General features: G+C 51.1%; 2 protein-coding genes across 2 annotated transcripts in view; one reads left to right on the forward strand and one right to left on the reverse strand.

Moving 5' to 3' along the window:
- The first annotated feature begins 1,938 nt into the window (after positions 1-1,938).
- galm (galactose mutarotase) lies at positions 1,939-7,595 on the forward strand. The gene is made up of 7 exons (XM_061228393.1): positions 1,939-2,527; positions 3,488-3,642; positions 4,681-4,887; positions 5,028-5,109; positions 5,211-5,361; positions 5,615-5,789; positions 6,548-7,595. Exons 1-7 carry the CDS (start codon positions 2,341-2,343, stop codon positions 6,623-6,625), a joined length of 1,035 nt encoding a protein of 344 aa, XP_061084377.1. The 5' UTR covers positions 1,939-2,340; the 3' UTR covers positions 6,626-7,595.
- Positions 7,596-7,916: 321 nt separating this feature from the next.
- The window catches only part of dhx57 (DEAH (Asp-Glu-Ala-Asp/His) box polypeptide 57), a 17,696-nt gene continuing 7,629 nt past the window's right edge, over positions 7,917-17,983 (reverse strand). The window contains exons 11-22 of the mRNA XM_061227982.1: positions 17,549-17,665; positions 17,342-17,438; positions 15,885-16,058; positions 14,515-14,715; positions 13,567-13,843; positions 13,339-13,434; positions 13,147-13,230; positions 12,906-13,043; positions 11,516-11,590; positions 10,955-11,089; positions 9,810-10,010; positions 7,917-9,350 (exon numbers count right to left, since the gene is read on the reverse strand). Of these exons, the coding sequence (XP_061083966.1) occupies positions 9,207-9,350; positions 9,810-10,010; positions 10,955-11,089; positions 11,516-11,590; positions 12,906-13,043; positions 13,147-13,230; positions 13,339-13,434; positions 13,567-13,843; positions 14,515-14,715; positions 15,885-16,058; positions 17,342-17,438; positions 17,549-17,665 (1,739 nt within the window). The 3' untranslated portion in view covers positions 7,917-9,206. The remainder of the gene's footprint in view (positions 9,351-9,809; positions 10,011-10,954; positions 11,090-11,515; positions 11,591-12,905; positions 13,044-13,146; positions 13,231-13,338; positions 13,435-13,566; positions 13,844-14,514; positions 14,716-15,884; positions 16,059-17,341; positions 17,439-17,548; positions 17,666-17,983) is intronic.

Genomic DNA, 17,983 nt, shown 5'->3' on the forward strand with positions numbered 1-17,983 from the left:
GAGCACATAGCACTGAGCACAGAGCACTGAGCACAGAGCACTGAGCACAGAGCACTGAGACCTTTCTCTGGCAAAGGAAATAGCACCACCTGCTGGTGTTCTAGTGCAGTGCATAATATGGCCTGGGCTGACTGACTGACTGAGAGATGAGACAGGACAGCCCCCCAAACAGCACACACGGATACGCCCGCCAGTTGGCAGTTGACTATTAAGATGAAAGCATGGTAATTGGCTGTGGAAAAGGACTGTATCCTGAATGGCCAGTATGTCTCTAGATTAGAAACCTGTATACTCATTCAGATTGAGGCCTTGTCAGGCCACAGCACAGTCAGAAAGGCTGGTGTAAAATAAAGGGACACTGTTGCATTGCAGTTGCTGTGTTTCCAACAGCAGATGTGGCCTGATGACATCATGCCTGCTGATGACCCTTCTTCTGTCTGCACAAGTTATTTCTGTATATTCCTCCAAAGCACACAAGATGAGCAAAACAACACATCAATAACAGCATTTATCCTCTATCCTCTATCCGCTATCCTCTATCCGCTATCCTCTATCCTCTATCCGCTATCCTCTATCCGCTATCCTCTATCCTCTATCCGCTATCCTCTATCCACTAGGAAATAATATCAGCCTCCTTCACATCCCCTTTCGTAGTGTGTGAGGTGAAGGAGACTAAAATAAAGTGAAGACCACAGCAGCATCAGAGAGTTCACCACAAGACGCAAACCCCTGGCAAGCCTCAAGAACAGAACAGCCAGGTTAGAGTTAGCTAAAAAGCACAAAAATATTGTTGAACAAAGTTTTACCCAAAGTGATGCAAAGAAGAAAGTGCGGAGTAAGGAGCTGCTCATGCTCCACAAGCATGGCAGGGCATGCAGGGCTGCCACTGTTCATCGAAGATGTGACTGCTGGTGTACAGAAACATCGCATCTGCTCAGATTAACCAAATGCCTATATACTCAATGGGCAGCACATCACCTTACAACAGGACAATAACCCCAAATGCACTGCTAGTGCATTCTCAGTACAGTACTGTATGTTTGGGGATATTATCCTGTGGGAACAAGTTTTTCAGGGCCAAAAACAGAATGTGCTGGAGTCCAGGAAATTTCATCTTACAGAGTCACACATAAGCATATGACCCTGTAGAGGGAAATGTAATCTCATGACCAGCAGACCCCCCCCTCCCCCCCCCACCCACAGAATGTACACATCAGCCCTTTGAAAGGGACTGTACTTTGGTCGTTATAGAGCACTCTGCAAAGGCGTTTGTGTGACTACCGGAAAAACAACAATTTTCCCTCTTTAAAAGTGAACTTAAAAAAATTATAATAAAAAAAAACTATCCGTTTAAATTAGTAATTTAATTTCACATTAACTGCACACAACTAGTCCTGTACTAGACAAAATGTTAAATTATAAATGAAAGCTGAACTACAGTTAAACAGAATGCAATGTCATGTATTGCGTAAGAACCCATTAAGAATGCTTTTATTTTGCTGGTTTTATTTAAACAATACAAACTACAATGCGAGTGGGCGAGTTATGCAAGAACTGCTTACCTGTTCCATGGGTTCCTATGGGAGCTGCTCAATGGCGCATGAAGCCAGTTCATGGAGCCTGCCATGTTTGACTGTGTCTTTTTGGCTCATGGCATGCGCACTGGGTACATAAACATGAAGGGGTGAACAGGAATGAAAAATAATTGTATGTGCGGCTCAGAAACATTGGTCCGTGGAGAGTAATCAGATCAGTGCGAAGACATTAACATAATAAAATGTAATATAGAATAATTTCGCCAGGGTAAATTGATAGTTTTAAATGGACGACAAAGGAGAAAAGCGCCTTTTCAGTAGGAGAGGCTTAATAACTGCGATATCTCCGGTAACCACTAGAGTTTGCGAGCTTCAGGGGAAACGTTAATCCCCGATCTACTGAGCTATGCAGATCAGCGAGGATATGCTACCAAACATTCCGTCGCTTTCTGATGATGTAGTTAAAAGTTTAACATCTGTATTTACAGATTCAAAATTGAAAGTTATTGCCGATTCAGCTAACCATATCAGCAATATATGCGCATGTCGTCGCATTTAATAAGCCCAGTTTTAGAATTTAGGTTAAACTGTCTTTGCGAAAGAAGCTTCGTTGCAAAAGGAGATTTCCTCTTCATCTGAAGAGCAAGGAAACTTTAAAGCAGGTAGAGTGCAGATTTAGGCGAATAGGTTAGGGATAGGGTAATCGCGTTTGTCACGAGTAGTGGTCGTGTGGTCACATTCTGTGGTCACGCGTAGTAACAGGTTAAAAAGACAAATTTGCGAAAAGTAGGCACATTTTATAAGAATGACAGAGGTATCAAAAGAAGAGTTTGGCGTAATACCTGGACAAGGAAATGTGGAAAAATGGAAGTTAAAGTCGCAAAGCGTCACGGTAGAAATAATATCACTTGGTTGCATTATAACATCTTTGAAGACCAAAGACAAGAATGGGGAAATGGACGACATCGTGCTGGGGTTTGATAGCCTTGAAGGTAAGTTTAGGGTTTAGCGCAGTGTGTGTGCTAACAACATTCAACTTAATATGAATTGTATTAAAAAGATATAATTGAGGACAATATAAACCTCAAATAGATTAAGGCTGATATAAAAACCACGCAGTCGCATGAATAAATGCAAGATCAGCAAAAGCCTGTAAGCAAGAACAAGTGAAGTGGTGGTAGACGTGATATTAATCACGATTGAAATTTCTAGTTAAATCATTACTTCACGTGCAGACAAATTGTGGCATCAAATCAAAACTATTGCGCATGCAGCCTACATTTGTCAATATAATAGTCTACAGTTAGACCTGGCATTAGTATAGACGTCGCCTAGCTACTGTCCAAAACACTTACGGTCATGTATAATTTAATGTGGTATCCAGGGATGTTTTAGGGATATTTGAATCGCCATGATTCAAATGACTGAACCGATGGGTAGGCTAATGTCTGCACCATGACTGTGCTTAGTGTAGATTTAGAAATATTTTGTTGTTTTAGATGGTGGGCCAGAACAGTAATTACGCATCATGTCTTCTATGATGGACCACATGACTGTAGAACAAGTGAAACTGCATGAGAAATAATGGGAGGGGTCACTATTGTTAAACATGAAGGAAGCCACTATGTGGTGACATGGCTCAGGGAGTAAGAGCAGTCGTCTCATTGGCTCAGGGAGTAAGAGCAGTCGTCTGGCAGTCGGAGGGTTGCCGGTTCGATCCCCTGCCCGGGCGGTGTCAAAGTGTCCCTGAGCAAGACACCTAACCCCCAAATGCTCCTGACGAGCTGGTCGGGGCCTTGCATGGCAGCCAATCCCCGTCGGTGTGAGAGTGTGTGTATGAATGGGTGGGTGAATGGAGAAGCATCAATTGTACAGTGCTTTGGATAAAGGCGCTATATAAATGCCTGCCATTTACCATTTGCCATTTATTACCATTACCATTTTTTCTTCAGGGTATCTGACAAATCCCAGATACTTTGGAGCTGTTGTTGGGCGGGTGGCCAATAGGATTGCTGGGGGGAGGTTCGCCATCGATGGGAGGGAGTATCAGCTGGCCGTCAATAACGCACCGAATGCTCTCCACGGGGGACTGAAGGGCTTCGACAAGGTAACATGACGGATATGAGAGAAATGCATAACTAGTCATCAGCAATACAGCGCACCTGGGCTGTACTGAAAAGCAGCTTTGATACTGTGTGTGCACGCGTGTGTGTGTGTGTGTGTGTGTTGGTTAGAGGTAGGCTGCTTGTGTGTTTAATTTCTCAGTGTCTGAACAGAGCCTGTCTTTTTATAGCTATTTAAAGCCGTTTCTCTCTGGCAGCGTTGCTGGCTGTAGTTCAGCAGCAGCAAGCTGATGACCGCGTCCCTCTGGGCTTCCACACTAAAGATACGAGGGCCAAAGCACATTTGACACTGAGAATAAACCAGCAGAGAATTCAGCCCAGCCAGTTAGACCTAAGTGGCTGCTGGTGATGATGTCACACCCTCGCAATAACGGCCTCACTGTGATCAGATTCACTCCCAGAATGAGCCTGTATGAGACTGAGCCTCTGAACAGGACCTGCACTACAAGAAGGAGTTCATTCCAGCCGTAGGCCGCTTCGCTCCACAGGAGTACATTTGAATTAATTAGAGTCACAGCTACATCACAGTGATCCACACCTTACATTACAGTAATTTAGCTGACGCTGATGCCAAAGAAATGTACAGTGGACTGAGCAGGGGCCAATCCCCCCCTGGAGCAATGTGGGGTTAAGGGCCTTGCTCTAGGGCCCAACAGCAAGTACCTTAGCCACTAGGCTATAGGCTGCCCCAGTCATATACCTTAGCCACTAGGCTACAGGCTGCTCCAGTCATGTACCTTAGCCACTAGACTATAGGCCGCCCCAGTCGTGTACCTTAGCCACTAGGCTACAGGCCGCCCCAGTCGTGTACCTTAGCCACTAGGCTACAGGCTGCCCCAGTCATGTACCTTAGCCACTGGGCTACAGGCCGCCCCAGTTGTGTACCTTAGTCACTGGGCTACAGGCTGCCCCAGCCGTGTACCATAGCCACTGGGCTACAGGCTGCCCCAGTCATGTACCTTAGCCACTATGCTACAGGCTGCCCATACAGGGTTATAAGCATGTCTGCTCTGTGGCTGCAGGCCGTGTGGGAGTGTGAAGGCACAGCGGATGGTGTGAGGCTGTCTCTGATCAGTCCGGCAGGGGAGGAGGGCTACCCCGGGGAGCTAAGTGCCTCCGTCACCTACTGCCTGCTGGGAAACACCCTCACCGTCCAATACCAGGCCACCGCCAGCCAGGCCACGCCTATCAACCTCACCAATCACTCCTACTTCAACCTGGCTGGACATGTGAGAACCAACCGCCCCATCACCTTCACCTGTCCCCTCAGCATCTCTCCTGTTAAACATGCCCAGATTGAATGGGCAGTTTTAGCTGTAATAATGTAACAATGTGTTCCGAGCTCATTGTGTTGATGGTCCTATTACAGGGGACCCCAGACATATATGACCACCAGGTGTCAATCAATGCAGATGCCTACCTGCCTGTGGATGACACCATGATTCCTACAGGTCAGATTCTTTCTCTCTCTCTGTCATACATCAAAATACCTGAAGGGGCAGGGGAGTCAGCAGAGTGGGAGGGGCTTATGCAGCTGTGCTCACCTCTGCAGGGGAAGTCAGGGCTGTGGAAGGCACGCCCTTTGACCTCAGAAAGCCCGTGCTGATTGGGCTGCGATTAGAGGAAGTCCCAGGACCAGGTTTTGACCACAACTTCTGCCTGTCCTCTCCTGGGGCCCCCCCACAGGAACGGCCCTGCGCCAGGTCAGACCCACCAGATATTTACTCTGTGTGTACATACAAACATATACAGCACAGCACATCACGGTTTGGACAGTGACAGAATCTTTTGTTTTGCCTCTGTATTCAAGCAGATTGGATTTGAATTCTATGCAGAACTGTACCTGCCTTGATTAATTATGCTTACAAAAAACAGAATAATTACAGTGGCTCCTCCCACACCAACCCACACCTCATTATGCAGTGACTCCTCCCACTCTGACCCCTCCCTCTGCAGGGTGTACCACGCACAGAGTGGCCGGGTTTTGGAGGTGAGCTCCTCACAGCCTGGGGTGCAGTTCTACACTGCCAACTTCCTGGACGGAAGCCTGCGTGGGAAGGGCGGGGCCACCTACCCCAAACACAGCGCCCTCTGCCTGGAGACACAGAACTGGCCTGACGCGGTCAACCAGGTACACACACACACACACACACACACACACACACACACACACACACACACACACACACACCTGTACCTCTCTCACACACACACACACACACACACACACACACACACACACACACACACACACACACCTGTACCTCTCTCACACACACACACACACACACACACACACACCTGTACCTCTCTCACACACACACACACACACACCTGTACCTCTCTCACACACACACACACACACACACCTGTACCTCTCACACACACACACACACACACACACACACACGTACCTCTCTCACACACACACACACACAACCTGTACCTCTCTCACACACACACACACACACACCTGTACCTCTCTCTCTCACACACCTATACACACACCCACAGGCCTTAAAAAGAAAATGCATCATGGAGTTGAATCAGAGATTTGCCTCAGTGTTAAATTGCATTTGTGTCAACACAAAAAAATTTTTATACAATGAGAGTCGATCCAGTGTATCAGTGTACGCTTTAGCTGTGTCTGAATACCACAACCTGTCAGGTCCTAAACAAGCTGCAGTTTGTCATGCTGTAATGTGATTTCTTGAAGGGCTCAGATGTCAGACATAATGGCCACTAACTGGGTTTTGTGAGATTCTATGGATTGAGCACAACCTGGTATTATTCAGGCTTCCTGTAGCTGTGGCAATGGCTAACCTATGGGGAGGGTCCTGGACCAGAATGGATTTTAGCTGCTGTACTCACCCTCACCTCGCTTTCCAGCCCCACTTCCCCAACGCCCTACTGAAGCCTGGAGAGACCTACAGTCACACTACCCGCTTCTGCTTCAGCTTCATCTGAGGCCTACAGCCACACCACCTGCTTCAGCTTCAGATCTGAGACCTACAGCCACACCACCTGCTTCAGCTTCAGATCTGAGACCTACAGCCACACCACCTGCTTCAGCTTCAGATCTGAGACCTACAGCCACACCACCTGCTTCAGCTTCAGATCTGAGACCTACAGCCACACCACCTGCTTCAGCTTCAGATCTGAGACCTACAGCCACACCACCTGCTTCAGCTTCAGATCTGAGACCTACAGCCACACCACCTGCTTCAGCTTCAGCTCTGAGACCTACAGCCACACCACCTTCTTCAGCTTCAGATCTGAGACCTACAGCCACACCACCTGCTTCAGCTTCAGCTCTGAGACCTACAGCTACACCACCTGCTTCAGCTTCAGACTGCAGTTTTGATTGGCCTGTGCATGCATCTGTATACGTAATGGATGTAATGTATAATGTATCTGTATAGAAACGTTTTAATGACCAGCTCAAAGTTACCCATAGACATTTTTGTTCATTCCACTCAACACCGGCAAGTACATCTACTCAGTCCCTCCTAACGAGCAGGACATTGAGGCTAATGTACGCCCTCACCTGACTGAGAGAATGAGCATCAGGCGGATCCTGTGGTCTGGTATAACGAGGCTAACGAGGCTATACCTGGCCGACCTGCAGGGATCATCTACCAGTCCTTTGTCTTCAGATAGAGACACAAATAAAAGGCAGTAAATTAAATTATGCTTGAACATGCGGCTCTAGTTTGTGACTTCTCCTCCAGGTCGACTGAATACTGCAACCATAACACTGAATACTGCAATCATAACAATAGGTTTGAAATCAACATGTTTTTTCTCAACTTGCCCAATTGTAAACTACAAACTGCCAGTGAGGCTGGATGTGAGCAGGTCTGTCCGTTGACCCAGTGGAAGTGGCTTCATTTGTGCATTTAGACATGAGCATTACCATAGAATCAAGATTTTCACTCGAATAAGTATTATCACAGAAACAGTATTAATACTAGAACCTTTTTAAAAAAACATCCTGTTTGGTACGCACAATAAGGATGGTAAGGCCAGCCCATTTCATGTATAAAAAAAACTATTTAATATAACATTTGAGGGACGCAGAGATAGTTTGACTTATAAACCTTCATTTCATTTGGTTATGTCAAAACAGCCACCAAATTGGATTGAGTCGGTGCAATGTCCTCGTTACTGCAGTGGACAGTGGACATTCTGGTTTGAACCAGAATTTTAAAAGGCCTACCACCTTTTGGTGCAAAAACGAAATCTAGGCAATCCCATGTTTCATTTCAGGCAGCAGTTTATTGATCACAGTCCTACACAGAACACGTTAGTCTTGTCTTCAAATATACATTTAAATACCCTTTGGCAACATCAGACCAAAACATATTTTGATAGCCCTTTGAATTTAATTTCCATGATTCATTTCAACATTCCTTATGCAGATGCCAAAACAACCACACAAGTGGAATAATATTTGACATTATCTTCTTCCTCAACCTGTCATGGATCTCTAAGACCCACAGCCTCATGGATGAGTTTGCTCAGTTCATATAAAACCCCCAATGAGCCATGCACACTTGCTTCATTAAGAAAATCCAATGTGGATTCAAATGCCTTTCAAAATGATGTGTGGCATCACACAACTTCAGGTCAGTTTTCAGTGCTAGACAAGACAATGAGGGGAAAAGCATGTAAAGCCTCATTAAATATGGCATTTTGCGTAACTTTAACCATTCAGTTTTATTTTTAAAAAGAACCCTTTTCTGCCCGCACCACCAAGAGTAGCCCCAGTAGTGGTCATGGAGCTACATTACATTACAAGGCATTGTACGTGTAAGAGCGTCTGCTAAATGCCTTGTACTGTAATAATGTAATGTAATGTAATGTTGGTGCGCTGGTCTTAGCGGCACTCCGGCACTCCCTGTGTGCTGTTTTTGGTTCCCCCTTCACTGTGGATCTTTGCTGTACTGTGTAGCTGTTAATATCAGGGGAGTGAAAGTATAAAGTATTCATTTATACAGAGTAAGTTGACTGAGCATGCATGCTCTTTTGCAGCAACGCCCTGTTAATGGCTGGTGGTGTGGATGATGGTGTGGATGGTCGTGTGGATGATGGTGAGGATGGTGGTGTGGATGGTGGTGTGGATGGTGGTGTGGATGATGGTGTGGATGATGGTGAGGATGATGGTGAGGATGATGGTGTGGATGATGGTGTGGATGATGGTGTGGATGATGGTGAGGATGATGGTGTGGATGGTGGTGTGGATGGTGGTGTGGATGATGGTGAGGATGATGGTGAGGATGGTGGTGTGGATGGTGGTGAGGATGGTGGTGAGGATGTCACTGTGTGGAGATGAGAGTGACGATGGTGTGGATGATGGTGTGGATGATGGTGAGGATGGTGGTGTGGATGGTGGTGTGGATGGTGGTGAGGATGGTGGTGAGGATGGTGGTGAGGATGTCACTGTGTGGAGATGAGAGTGACGATGGTGTGGATGATGGTGAGGATGATGGTGAGGATGGTGGTGAGGATGGTGGTGTGGATGGTGGTGAGGATGGTGGTGAGGATGTCACTGTGTGGAGATGAGAGTGACGATGGTGTGGATGATGCGGGAGCCGCGGGGGCAGGTGCACAGGTCCATGCTGGGGCTCCGGATCTTGTCCTCGAGCAGCTGGTCCAGCTCCCAGCGAAGCTCCCTGAGCAGCTCAGCCACCTGCAGCACAGACCACAACCCTCCAATCAACCCCCACTCACCCCCCAACCTGCAGCACAGACCAATCAATCAACCCCCACTCACCCCCCAACCTGCAGCACAGACCACAACCCTTCAATCAACCCCCACTCACCCCCCAACCTGCAGCAGACACAGCAACCCTTCAATCAACCCCCACTCAACCCCCCACCTGCAGCACAGACCAATCAATCAACCCCCACTCACCCCCCAACCTGCAGCACAGACCACAACCCTTCAATCAACCCCCACTCACCCCCCAACCTGCAGCACAGACCACAACCCTTCAATCAACCCCCACTCACCCCCCCACCTGCAGCACAGACCAATCAATCAACCCCCACTCACCCCCCAACCTGCAGCAGACACAGCAAGCCTTCAATCAACCCCCTACTCACCCCCGCACACACCCACCACTTTTTCCCTCCAGTCTGCGCTCACCTGGTGGGACGCCGCAGCGAAGCGGATCCAGCCGTCATCCAGGGACACGATGAAGTCCCCCTTGTGCAGCTCCACGCTGACCTGCCCGCCCCCAAACAGCACCAGGGGGTACACCGACACCATGCTGCAGTCCCGGATGAACACCCGGCTTGTCTTCACCTTCTCGTGGTACACCAGGTATGGGCTGTCGTAGTGCCTCACCTGCAGCAGCACACCGTAAATGGTAAATGGTTGGCATTTATATAGCGCCTTTATCCAAAGCGCTGTACAATTGATGCTTCTCATTCACCCATTCATACACACATTCACACACCAGCGGCGACTGGCTGCCATGCAAGGCACCGACCAGCTCGTCAAGGAGCAAATGGGGGTTAGGTGTCTTGCTCAGGGACACAGCCCGGGCGGGGGAATGAACCGGCAACCCTCCGACTGCCAGACGACTGCTCTTACTGCCTGAGCCATGTCGCCCCCGTGAGCGCACTATGTCGCCCCCGTGAGCGCCCTATGTCGCCCCCGTGAGCGCACTATGTCGCCCCCGTGAGCGCACTATGTCGCCCCCGTGAGCGCACTATGTCGCCCCCGTGAGCGCACTATGTCGCCCCCGTGAGCGCACTATGTCGCCCCCGTGAGCGCACTATGTCGCCCCCGTGAGCGCACTATGTCGCCCCCGTGAGCGCACTATGTCACCCCCGTGAGCGCACTATGTCACCCCCGTGAGCGCACTATGTCACCCCCGTGAGCGCACTATGTCGCCCCTGTGAGCGCACTATGTCGCCCCCGTGAGCGCACTATGTCACCCCCGTGAGCGCACTATGTCACCCCTGTGAGCGCACTATGTCGCCCCCGTGAGCGCACTGTCACCCCCGTGAGCGCACTATGTCACCCCCGTGAGCGCACTGACCCAGCTCCACTCAGTGACCCACATGCCACACACAGCAAACCTCACATACAGTGTTTTCCAGCTTATAGGAGCCTGCATAACTTATACTTTACTAACATAACTCCTGTCCATCTGCACAGCTGAACTTTTACAGCTGCAGTCTGGTGTGAGCACTGTGGAGGCGGGGCTGCACGCTGTGGGGGAGGGACTAAGAGGAAGTGGCTAAGCAGAGGGGGCGTGGCTAAGCAGAGGGGGCGTGGCTCACCGCGTAGTTGACGGAGGACGGGTGCACGTGCACACAGCCGTCGCTCTTGGTCATGAAGCGCAGCTCCTCAGCCTTGGGCTGCATCTTCACCGCCCCCTTACTGGTCTGCTTATACTTCCCCTGGGGGGAGCGAACCTGCAGCACAATCACAGCCATTAACCCAACACTACCACACCCATAAACCCAACACTACCACACCCATAAACCCAACACTACCACACCCATAAACCCAACACTACCACACCCATTAACCCAACACTACCACACCCATAAACCCAACACTACCACACCCATTAACCCAACACTACCACACCCATAAACCCAACACTACCACATCCATAAACCACCTACACCTCAGCCACACCAATCTAACCGCACCAGGAATTTGGATATTAAAGCCCATTTATTACAGATTTTTGGCAGGAATTTTAGAAAATTGGCTTTAGCATCCATGGTACTGGTACGATTCTTTGAGTGGGGCTTAAGCTAATATGCTAGCATTGCAGTTGGCTAAATTCTGGTATTTGCATACAGGAGCTGAGCAGGATGCTGGTGACTCACCTGGACGACGTTGGGATAGAGGGCAGCACACAACATGGCCGACATCAGCCTGGTGTTGTCTGAGTTCAGATTGGCCTGGGAGTGGAAAGAGGAGTGAAACACCTGATGGTGGCTAAACTCCAACACAACCAGCTGCTCAGAAGCCCATCTGACTGGCTGTATGGGAACTGGGGCTAGGTCAGGGTTAGGGCCGTAGGGAGCAGGGGTAGGGCTGTAGGGAGCAGGGTTAGGCTGTAGGGAGCAGGGTTAGGGCAGTAGGGAGCAGGTTTAGGGCAGTAGGGAGCAGGGTTAGGCTGTACGGAGCAGGGTTAGGCTGTACGGAGCAGGGTTAGGCTGTACGGAGCAGGGTTAGGCTGTACGGAGCAGGGTTAGGCTGTACGGAGCAGGGTTAGGGCTGTAGGGAGCAGGGTTAGGCTGTAGGGAGCAGGGTTAGGCTGTAGGGAGCAGGGTTAGGGCCGTAGGGAGCAGGGTTAGGGCCGTAGGGAGCAGGGTTAGGCTGTACGGAGCAGGGTTAGGCTGTACGGAGCAGGGTTAGGGCTGTACGGAGCAGGGTTAGGGCTGTAGGGAGCAGGGGTAGGGCTGTAGGGAGCAGGGGTAGGGTTGTAGGGAGCAGGGCTAGGGCTGTAGGGAGTAAAGTTAGGCCATAGGGAGCAGAGTTAGGGTGGTAGGGAGCAGAGTTAGGGCTGTAGGGAGCAGGGGTTAGGCTGTAGGGAGCAGGGCTAGGCTGTAGGGAGCACGGTTAGGGCTGTAGGGAGCAGGGTTAGGGCTGTAGGGAGCAGGGGTAGGGCTGTAGGGAGCAGGGTTAGGGCTGTAGGGAGCAGGGCTAGGGCTGTAGGGAGCAGGGCTAGGCTGTAGGGAGCAGGGCTAGGGCTGTAGGGAGCAGGGCTAGGCTGTAGGGAGCAGGGCTAGGGCTGTAGGGAGCAGGGCTAGGCTGTAGGGAGCAGGGCTAGGCTGTAGGGAGCAGGGCTAGGCTGTAGGGAGCAGGGCTAGGGCTGTAGGGAGCAGGGCTAGGCTGTAGGGAGCAGGGCTAGGGCTGTAGGGAGCAGGGCTAGGCTGTAGGGAGCAGGGCTAGGGCTGTAGGGAGCAGGGCTAGGCTGTAGGGAGCAGGGCTAGGCTGTAGGGAGCAGGGCTAGGCTGTAGGGAGCAGGGCTAGGGCTGTAGGGAGCAGGGCTAGGCTGTAGGGAGCAGGGTTAGGGCTGTAGGGAGCATGGTTAGGGCTGTAGGGAGCAGAGTTAGGGCTGTAGGGAGCAGGTTTAGGGCTGTAGGGAGCATGGTTAGGGCTGTAGGGAGCAGGGGTAGGGTTGTAGGGAGCAGGGCTAGGGCTGTAGGGAGCAGGGCTAGGCTGTAGGGAGCAGGTTTAGGGTTAGGGCAGCAGCTCCTGACTGCTCACCTCGTGGCCTGTGGCCTCCAGAACGCCGTCAGACCCTCTGGAGCCCAGCCTCTCGATGAGGCGCGCCTTCAGGCCCTCCTTCACAAAGCCGATGTCCGACAGCAGCTCGGCAAACTGCCTCTTCAGACTGGCGATCTCCTGGGGACCAAAACAACCTCATCAATCAAAACGCTGACAATCACTCAATATGAGTTTGCTTTGTATAAGCTTGCTGACTTAAGAACAAACACGACATTCTCACCAGGAGCCCACGTCCAGACAGGAAGTTCTCCCGGCAGTACCGGAAGCCAGCCTGGTTTCCGTGCCTGGCTGCAGCACTCCAGCCCTGTATAGAGAGAGTGCTTAGGACAGTACCTGGCTTTGCACACAGCAGGTATGCGACAAGCACTGCCTACAGGTGCACTGTAATGTCTGTTTTTGGGCCAGGACGCACCTTGTAGGCCTGCAGCAGGGCCAGGTGATCGCTGTTGGCCAGAGCGAAGCTCTGTTTCCGTAGATTGGCCTCTTCGCGCTTGTCCCACGGAGAGACCTGGGAAGGCCGGGGGCAGAGAGGAGATTAAAGAGAAACTGATCCCACCGCCCTTTACACACTAATCTCTGAATTTGCGGTTGTTGCTATGGTGACCCCTGGGTTTGCAGTTGTTGCTACGGCGACCCTTACGAAGGGTGACTTGAAGGCCAGGCTGGCAGCGATGGTGAGGGCGGGGTCCAGGCAGCGGAATATGGCCCCGAACAGCATGAGCTTCCCGATGCGCACGTCCACCGGCAGGCAGGCCAGGTGGTACCCCAGGGGGGTGAGCTTCTCCTCGGCCGTCAGAGCCCCCAGGTCCTGCAGCCGCTGCTCCGCTGCCTCCACGCTGGGGGGGGCTGGGGGCTCGACCAGCCGCGAGAACACCGACGCCAGCGACGTCTCCGCAAACACATCCAGGATCTTTATCCTGCACGACAGGAGAGAGCCGGGTTACCCGTGCACCCAGCTGAGCAGGAGAGCCACTGCAGAAACAGGCTTTGCAGAGCTGGAGAAGAGCTAAAAGGAAGGGGCAAACACTCGGCTTGAACCCCAAATAGCACACAAGCTAAAAACATCCCAGTGGGGAGAAAAACCTTCAAACAGTGGCAAGGAACCCGCTGGCCGGTCAGGTATACATCTATTACAGCATTCCAAATGGGCTCAAGGTAATAGACTAGCTGGAAAAGTAGGTAGTCCAAATGTACAGTTTGGGTTAGTGTTAGGCCTGCATGGTTAGGCTGTAGGGAGCAGGTTTAGGGCAGTAGGGAGCAGGGTTAGGGCTGCAGGGAGCAGGGTTAGGGCTGTAGGGAGCAGGGTTAGGGCTGCAGGGAGCAGGGTTAGGGCTGCAGGGAGCAGGGTTAGGGCTGTAGGGAGCAGGGTTAGGGCTGTAGGGAGCAGGGTTAGGGCTGTAGGGAGCAGGTTAGGGCTGCAGGGAGCAGGGTTAGGGCTGTAGGGAGCAGGGTTAGGGCTGTAGGGAGCAGGGCAATGGCTGTAGGGAGCAGGGTTAGGGCTGTAGGGAGCAGGGTTAGGGCTGTAGGGAGCAGGGTTAGGGCTGTAGGGAGCAGGGCAATGGCTGTAGGGAGCAGGGTAGGGTCTGACCTGAGGCAGAGCTGCTCCAGGGGGACTCTCTGGATCTCAGGCAGCTGCTGCTCGGGGAGCAGGTGAGAGAAGCAGTGGCTGGTGAAGAGGTGGAAGCAGACGCCCGAGGCCACTCGTCCGGCCCGGCCCCTCCGCTGCAGAGCGTTCGCCCGTGAAACCCACGAGTCCTCCAGACTCTCCATGCTCTTCGCCGCATCGTACCTGCAGGGGGGTGCAGGGGGTCAGAGTGTGTGTGTGTGTGTGTGAGTGAGTGTGTGTGGGTGTGTGTGTGAGTGTATGTGAGTGTGTGCGAGTGTGTGTGTGTGTGTGTGAGTGTGTGTGGGTGTGTGTGAGTGTGTGTGTGTGTGTGTGTGCATGAGTGTGTGTGAGTGTGTGCGAGTGTGTGTGAGTGTGTGCGAGTGTGTGTGTGTGAGAGTGTGTGTGTGTGTGAGAGTGTGTGTGTGTGTGTGTGTGTGTGTGTGTGAGTGTGTGTGAGTGTGTGTGGGTGTGTGTGGGTGTGTGAGTGTGTGTGAGTGTGTGTGAGTGTGTGTGAGTGTGTGTAGGTGTGTGTGAGTGTGTGTGTGTGAGTGTGGGTGTGTGTGGGTGTGTGTGGGTGTGTGTGTGAGTGTGTGTGTGTGTGTGTGTCTGTGAGTGTGAGTGTGTGTGTGCGTGTGTGTGCATGAGTGTGTGTGGGTGTGTGTGTGTGTGCATGTGTGTGCGCGTGTGTGCGCGTGTGTCTGTGTGCGTGTGAGTGTGTGTGAGTGTGTGTGTGTGAGAGAGTGTGTGTGTGAGAGAGTGTGTGTGTGTGTGAGTGTGAGTGTGTGTGTGTGTGTGTGAGTGTGTGTGTGTGTGTGTGTGAGTGTGTGTGTGTCTGTGAGTGTGAGTGTGTGCGTGTGTGTGGGTGTGTGTGCGTGTGTGTGGGTGTGTGTGCGTGTGTGTGGGTGTGTGTGCGTGTGTGTGGGTGTGTGTGCGTGTGTGTGGGTGTGTGTGGGTGTGTGTGGGTGGGTGTGTGTGTGAGTGTGTGTGAGTGTGTGTCTGTGAGTGTGAGTGTGTGTGTGTCTGTGAGTGTGAGTGTGTGTGTGTGCGTGTGCGTGTGAGTGCGTGTGAGTGTGAGTGTGTGTGTGTGAGAGAAAGTGTGTGTGCGTGTGTGTGTGTGTGGTGGGGGGCAGTGTGTGTGTGTGTGTGTGTCTGAGTGTCTGTGTGAGTGTGAGTGTGTGTGTGTGTGAGAGTGTGTGAGTGTGTGTGTGTGAGTGTGAGTGTGTGTGTGTGTGAGAGTGTGTGAGTGTGTGTGTGTGTGTGTGTGTGTGTGTGAGTGAGAGTGTGTGAGTGTGTGGGTGTGTGTGTGTGACAGTGTGTGTGAGTGAGTGTGTGTGAGTGTGAGTGTGTGTGACCTTTTCTCCTTCATCTTTCCGGAGTCCACCACGTAGACGACGTCGTCGATGGTGACCGAGGTCTCGGCGATGTTGGTGGAGATGATGATCTTGGTGACACCTTCGGGTGGTCGCTGGAACACCGCCTGCTGCTCCTCATTGGTCAGAGAGGAGTGCAGGGGCAACACCACACACCTGCCCCACACACATGCCACACATTACATTGCAGTTATTTAGATGACGCTTCTATCCAAAGTGACTTTGTTGATTAGAATAAGCAGGGCCCAATCCCCCCTGGAATAATGTGCTTACACTGAGGCTTGAACCACCAACCTTCTCGGCCCCAGGCTCCGTCCCAGTTTGTTATGTTATGTTTCACCCCATCCCAGTTTGCTCCCTCCCTCGAAGACACCCCCTGAGACGTGGGGCCTCCACGACGTCGGAACCCCTCCAACCTCAGCTACCCCCCGCTGACCCCGTGAGGACTTTGCGGTCACAAGGGGACTATGGAACTGCCAGTCTGCCACTCGGAAGGCTGACTTCATCCCCGCATATGCCTCCCTCCAGTCCCTACAATTCCTTGCCCTAACTGAGACCTGGATCACACCTGACAACACCGCCACTCCCGCTGCCCTCTCATCCTCCTTCTCTCAGAACTCCACTTCTAACCCCCGGAAACTGTTCCCTATTTTCTCCTCTCTCCTCAATGCACCGCCTCCTCCTCCTCAGTCCTCCTTTGCTGCTGATGACTTTGCTGATTTCTTCGATGAGAAGGTCAGTCATCCGCAGATCCTTTACAACCACCGCCCCCCTCACTGTGCCCTTCCCCCCCTCTAGGCCCATCCCTTCCTTTTCCACTTTTTCCCCCCTCACAGACTCACAGTTGATGTTTCTCAACTCCTGCTCTCCCACCAACCTACAATCTCTCCCCACCTTCAAGCGCAAACTGAAGACGCACCTCTTCAAGCAGCACCTCTCCCCGTCCCTCCCTACCTCCCCCCTGTGAACCTTAATTGTTGTCTTTCTGTGATTTACTTTTTTCTGTATCGGTATTTTTAGTTTGGCTAGGTAAGCAGTGTTTGGCTAGTTAAGTTTGGTCACTTTTGCTTTGTTGTTTGTTTATTTGTTTGTTAAAAAAATAATAATAAAAAAAAATAATAATAATAATTCAAATAGGCCCTGGTCCTTATCGTTGTTGTACAGGTAGCAGTTGAAATTGTACTTCCCTCTAGGGTCTTTCAGCGCACTTATCCCTGGTTATGGGTATGCACTTTGTTGTACGTCGCTCTGGATAAGAACATCTGCCAAATGCCATTAATGTAATGTAATGTAATGTCCGAGTCAAGCAACTTAGCCACTACTATAGGCTTCCCCACTCAAGCTTTACATTCAAGCAATAACACCAATGCAACGGCCGACAGCCGTTACCACGGAAACCCAGCACACCCACAATGGTACCAGGGAAACGCTTTCCTCACCGTTTGCACTTCCTGTTGTTGAACATCCTGTTTGACTGCAGCTGCTCATACAGCATCTTAATCTCAGCCAATCCGGGCATGAACACAAGCACCGCGCCTGCCGATAGGAGGAACAGGGTCACATGACTGCCTTCTGCGCAAGCGCAGCATCATCCGTCACCTGCTCCTGCCTGTGTGACAGCGCCCCCTGGTGGGTCTCTCGCTCACCTGGGGGGTAGTCATGTTCTCCACTCACAATCCACTCCAGCAGACTCTCCACCAGGTCCATGTTGATCTTCTCCAGGTCCATGGCAGCAATGGTCTTCAGAACAGACTTCTTAGTGTCTATTTAACACAGACCAGTCAATCAGTCTCTCAAAATGAACAATCACTCTCTCAAAATTAATATGTAAGTGACTGACTTTAACTGTCGTCTGTGCTAAATCAAATGATTGATATAATTAGTGTCTAGTTGAAATTTGAAATTTGACAGTTGAAATTGCCTACTGATCGATTTACCAGTTCATGAATAAAAACCTGTGTTGCCACCCTTGTGTAGGTTGTTTTACATTTGCTTATCACTGCTGCTAGCGTAACCTGATACCGCACCCATAACACAGTTCTTGCAGAAGGAGATATATAGATAGACTGCATTTGATGAGA

Source organism: Conger conger, chromosome 18 (assembly GCF_963514075.1).
Source record: "Conger conger chromosome 18, fConCon1.1, whole genome shotgun sequence".
Lineage (NCBI taxonomy): Eukaryota > Metazoa > Chordata > Actinopteri > Anguilliformes > Congridae > Conger > Conger conger.

Bases quoted from the DNA above. Each gene is read 5' to 3' on its own strand.
- galm (XM_061228393.1), top strand. From the start codon at position 2,341: ATGACAGAGGTATCAAAAGAAGAGTTTGGCGTAATACCTGGACAAGGA. The intron at 2,528-3,487 runs GTAAGTTTAGGG...TTTTTTCTTCAG, and splicing joins GGGGTTTGATAGCCTTGAAG to GGTATCTGACAAATCCCAGA. The intron at 5,362-5,614 runs GTCAGACCCACC...CTCCCTCTGCAG, and splicing joins CAGGAACGGCCCTGCGCCAG to GGTGTACCACGCACAGAGTG.